We start from the raw sequence: 5,454 nt of genomic DNA on the forward strand, positions 1-5,454 counted from the left end.
GACAAAGAGCCACTTTTGTTCTGAGAAGGGTTCTTTGCATATGAAGTTGGTTCTTGGGCCTTGGGAAGGTTCCTAATGTGTGGATAAAACAGAAATATTTCATGTCTGGTCGGCTGCCTAGCCCCCTAACGGGAGCAGCCGAAACAAGAAGAAGAGAAAGAAGAAGAAGAAGAAGAAGGCTGCCTAGCAGGATACAAATAGATCAAGAAATCCCGAACTCAGCTTGGGTTATTGTGGAACCCTTGATAAGGATGGATCTTCTGGCAACCACAAAGGGCTCCCCTATGACATTGCTTTGAAGGAACCACTTCGGTGCCTTTATTTTTAAGAGTGTAGATGCTTAGTACGATTATATGATAAATTATAATGTGTCTCATAATAATTATACAAACTAATGGATGATGCATCTCTCATTACAAATAAACTACTAGATACTAATTACATAATGAAGTTTCAAATGAGCAGGTTTAGATAATCAGCGTCATTATAAATATTAAAACAGATGCGCAATGCATCGCTCATAAAAAATATTCCAGCTGATGCCCAATGCATCTCTCATTAGAAATCTTCAGACTGTGTGTTAGTCTGACCAGCAAACCTACATACTTATTATGATGGCAATTATATAATAAAGTATTAAATGAGCATGTTTAGATAATCTGTATCATAACAAATACTCAAACTGTGGGTGTGCTAGATAATTAGTATGATGCCAGTTATTTGATAACATATCAAATCGGCATGTTTAGATCATCTGCTTTATAGTAAATGTTCACTCTCTCATTACAAATATGCAAACGGTGTACCAACTAGATATTTATTACGATCATATATGTATATAAAAATAATCAAATAAGCATGTTTAGATCATCTGCCTCATAATAAATGTTCACTCTGTCATTACAAAGATACAAACGGTGTACCAACTAGATATTTATTACGATCATATGTATATAAAGATAATCAAATAAGCATGTTTAGATCATCTGCTTCATAACAAATGTTCACTCTCTCATTACAAATATACAAACGGTGTACTAATTAGATATTTATTACGGTCATATGTATATAAAGATAATCAAATAGCATGTTTAGATAATCTGTCTCATAATAAATATTACAACTGATGCAAAACGCCTCACTCATAAAAAATATTCCAGCTGATGCCGAATGCATCTCATTAGAAATCTTCAGACTGTGTGTCAGTCCGACCGGCAAACCTGCGTACTTATTATGATGTCAATTATATAATAAAGTATTAAATGAGCATGTTTAGATAATCTGTATCATAACAAATACTCAAACTGTGGGTGTGCTAGATAATTAGTATGATGCCAGTTATTTGATAACATATCAAATCGGCATGTTTAGATCATCTGCTTCTTAATAAATGTTCACTCTCTCATTACAAATATACAAACGGTGTACTAATTAGATATTTATTACGATCATATGTATATAAAAATAATCAAATAGCATGTTTAGATAATCTGTCTCATTATAAATATTACAACTGATGCAAAATGCCTCACTCATAAAAAATATTCCAGCTGATGCCCAATGCATCTCTCATTAGAAATCTTCAGACTGTGTGTCAGTCCGACCGGCAAACCTGCGTACTTATTATGATGGCAATTATATAATAAAGTATTAAATGAGCATGTTTAGATAATCTGTATCATAATAATAATAATAATAATAATAATTCATTACATTTATATAGCGCTTTTCTCAGTACTCATAACAAATACTCAAACTGTGGGTGTGCTAGATAATTAGTATGGTGCCAATTATTTGATCACATATCAAATCGGCATGTTTAGATAATAAAATATACAAACTGCAGCTCTACTAGATAACCCCTATGATGATAGTAGCATACCTTACCTTACCATTTTCTATGCCTGCTTAATCCAAGTACTGTATTTGATAAAGTATCAGAGCAGCTTGTTTAGATAATCTGCCTCATAATAAACATAAGAACTGAAACATAATACATCTCTCACAACAAATATACAAACTGTGGATCTACTAGATACTTACGATGAGAATGACATGATAAAGTACCAAATGAGCTCATTTAAATAATCTGTTTTATAATAAAAATACAAACTACAGATCTGCTAGATACTTATTATGATGACACTGTTTGATAAAGTATGGCACACTGGTTAAGGCTTGGAACTCAAACCCTAAGGCTGTGGGTTCAAATCCCGCTACCAGCATGGTGTGACCACACACTTATCACTGCACCTGCCCCGAGCTCCTTCCAAAAAAAACGAACAGAAACGCAATTAATTACATCTCAAATGTTGTCTCATAATAAATATACAAAGTAATGCACAATGCATCTCTCGTAACAAACTACAGATCTACTAGATGCTTATTATGATGCACATTATTTGATAAAATGTGGTGTAGTAGTTAAGGCTTTCGACTGCAAACCCAACCCGGAGTACGTGTGTTCAAGTGCTGCTCCTCACGCTGTGTGACCCCGAGCAAGTCACATCACTTGCCTGTGCCCCAATTGGAAAAACAAAAGAAATGTAACCAGTTGTATCCCAAATGTTGTAAGGCAACAGTCTAATAAGAAGTATCAAATGAACTTGTTTAGATAATCTGTCTCATAATAAATATACAAACTGATATAGAATGAATCATTAATAACAAATATACAAAGTGCAGTTTTACTAGATGCTTATTATGATCGTAATTATATGATAAAGTATCCAATGAGTTTGTATAGATAATCTGTCTCATGATAAATATATAAACTGATACACAATGAATTTTTAATAACAAATATACAAAGTGCGGTTTTACTAAATGCTTATTATGATCATAATTATATGATAAAGTATCCAATGAGTTTGTATAGATAATCAGTCTCATAATGAATATAAAAAACGCCGATGTACTAGATTCTTACTATAATTATATGTTAAAGTATGTAATTAGCTTGTTCAGATAATGTGTCTCATGACAAATCTACAAACTGATGCACGATGCATCTCTCATAACAAATGCACAATTTGCAGATCTACCAGATACTTGTGATAATAATTATTTGATAAAGTATCAAATGAGCATATATATATATATATAATTGGTCTCGTAACAAATACACATATTGCGGATCTACTAGACCCTTTAAATATTTTGATAAAGTAGCAAATGAAACGTGTCAGTGGACATTTTATTGGCCATCAAACTAAAGGCACCGAGATCATTAGATTAAGGCGACTCTCCAGCAAAGACGGGATCTGACGATAGATACACGGACAACGGGGGCTGGTCACGGGTAGAAAGGTCCGTCGTTTGATTCTGATTAATAGCACAAGCAGATGCTTCTTTCAGTAACCCCCTTACTCAGCCCTCACCCGTAGGCGTTTGCAGACCGTTCGTCCCGTTCGTTAACACGCCCGTTTTCAAGTCGGCGCGAGTTTGGCATTGTGCCCTGAGGGCATAAAAATAAATGAAAACATTATATATATATATATATATATATATATATATATATATATATATATATATATATATATATATATATATATATATATATAAGTCCCGTGCTACATGAAGGGGGGTAGAGGGGAAGATGAGCGTGTGCGCGTACGGCTGATAGCGAGGGTGTCTCCTTACCTGTCCTTTAACCAGACTGGCCGCGAACTGCCTCATGACAGCCTCCACCGTGTAGGCGCTCGACCATCCACGGGGGGTCAGCAGCTCCATGCAGATCGCCCCTCCATCCAGGACATAGCCGTTCTCCAGCCGCGGGGTAAGCACCCGCATAAAGGGCGGAGAGAAGGGGAAATTATCGGGGAAAGTGATGTTGAGCAGAATATACTCGGTGTTGGTCTCCTTCATGTCCTGCCACAGAGCAGAGTCCTTATCCACCTGGTGCAACTTGACATTCCACTCGAAAAGGTTGTCGTCGGCCAGCTCCACGGAAATAAAGTTGTCTGCCAGGCGCTTGATCTCCTGCAGTTCCTTCATGAGCCTTCTCGTCCGGACCTGGGTGCAGTGCTGCCTATGCGGAACGAGGGGTTGTAATGAGGCTCCGGGAGACTTACTGCCCCCGACTTGCTGCTGCTGTTGTTGCTGTTGCTGCTGCTGTTGTTGTTGCTGTTGTTGCTGCTGCTGTTGCTGCTGCTGCTGTTGTTGCTTCTCCTTGCTGTCTTTGCTCAGCTGCTTGTCCTTGCCAGATGGCTTGTCCTTATTCAGCTGCTCCGTCTTCTTGCTTTTCATGTCGGCGGGGGCAAGGATGTTGCTGTCGCTGCCCGTGCTGCAGTGTTTGCTGCTGTTTTTCTGGTTGCTTTTGGTGCCTTTGAAAGAGCCCTGATGGTGCTTAGGATCCTCCGTGTCGCGGTCGTGAAGACGAATGAGACCTATTTTCCGCAAAAGTGTGGCCATAATAATCCTGTAGGCTGGCGGGTGGACGGGCGGGAAACAGGAGTCAATGAGCCAGGCGCCCTTGTGCGTGCAGATCTACCGCAGACGGTGGAGCCGACCTCGCGAGGGGGATTTTCATTCAGCCTCCCTTTAAGGAGAGGAGATCCTCAGATGTGTGCTGCCGAGCACCATGTTCCTCGCCGATCAGAAAACAGAAGAAAGCTGGTGGAGATGCGCGTGTCCAATTCAGTGATTTCCTGCCCTCTTTTTTTTTTCCTCCACGGAAAACGAGCACCTCAATTCTTATGGAGAATTATCTGCAGCTAGGCAACAGTAGGGGTATGCGCCTTTATTCATTCGCCGTCATCATCCAGATAAAAATAATTGTATAAAAACAAAAACAACAGGCGTAGTAAATTTTATCCCTTATTGTAGATCGGGTTGCAAATGGTTTTCTTTAATCCAGAATGACATTGCAGGGATGAAACCGCAGCTGCAAGATGGTCTAGTGCCGCTGCTTCCTCGGACTGAATCAAACTGCGGCTCACCCGAGACTGGAGGAGTGCGAGAGCTGCACGACTGGAGAGCGGCAGCGGCGGCGTCGCGTCAGATACGTATCGCGTCAGCGGCCACTGCTGCGCTACCTGGACGGAATGAATAAGCAGGGCGATCACTCGCCGCAACGAACGGGTAGTCTCTGCAGAGGCAAGATGTATCTGCGGCTATTAAAGTCACAGCCCAGGAGCCACACACACACACACACACGCACACGCACACGCACGCACGCACGCGCACACTCACTCCCCAGGCAGTTCTCGAGGTACTACACAAGCAATTACATTTGCCAGAAAAAATTTAAATAAATAAAAATCACGCTTTACACGCGGCTGTCGCTGTCCAGCTAGTTCAGGAGGAAAGCGCGTTTATTTCAGTGGGCATTGCTTATGTTTCAATATGCTGGACAGTGATCAAGAATAGCGAGTTTACTGGGTTCCATTTCAGAAGAACCCGACGGCCACTAAAAAACTAAATAGAGAAATATGACTGTTGGAAAGCGATTTG

General features: G+C 39.9%; 1 protein-coding gene across 1 annotated transcript in view; it reads right to left on the bottom strand.

Annotated features, from left to right (window-relative positions):
- ube2ql1 (ubiquitin-conjugating enzyme E2Q family-like 1) overlaps window positions 1-5,110 on the bottom strand; it is a 76,537-nt gene extending 71,427 nt beyond the window's left edge. The window contains exon 1 of the mRNA XM_051935678.1: window positions 3,643-5,110. Within this exon, the coding sequence (XP_051791638.1) occupies window positions 3,643-4,413 (771 nt within the window). The 5' untranslated portion in view covers window positions 4,414-5,110. The remainder of the gene's footprint in view (window positions 1-3,642) is intronic.
- Between the last annotated feature and the right edge of the window lie 344 nt (window positions 5,111-5,454).

The sequence above is a fragment of the Erpetoichthys calabaricus genome, chromosome 13 (assembly GCF_900747795.2).
Source record: "Erpetoichthys calabaricus chromosome 13, fErpCal1.3, whole genome shotgun sequence".
Lineage (NCBI taxonomy): Eukaryota > Metazoa > Chordata > Cladistia > Polypteriformes > Polypteridae > Erpetoichthys > Erpetoichthys calabaricus.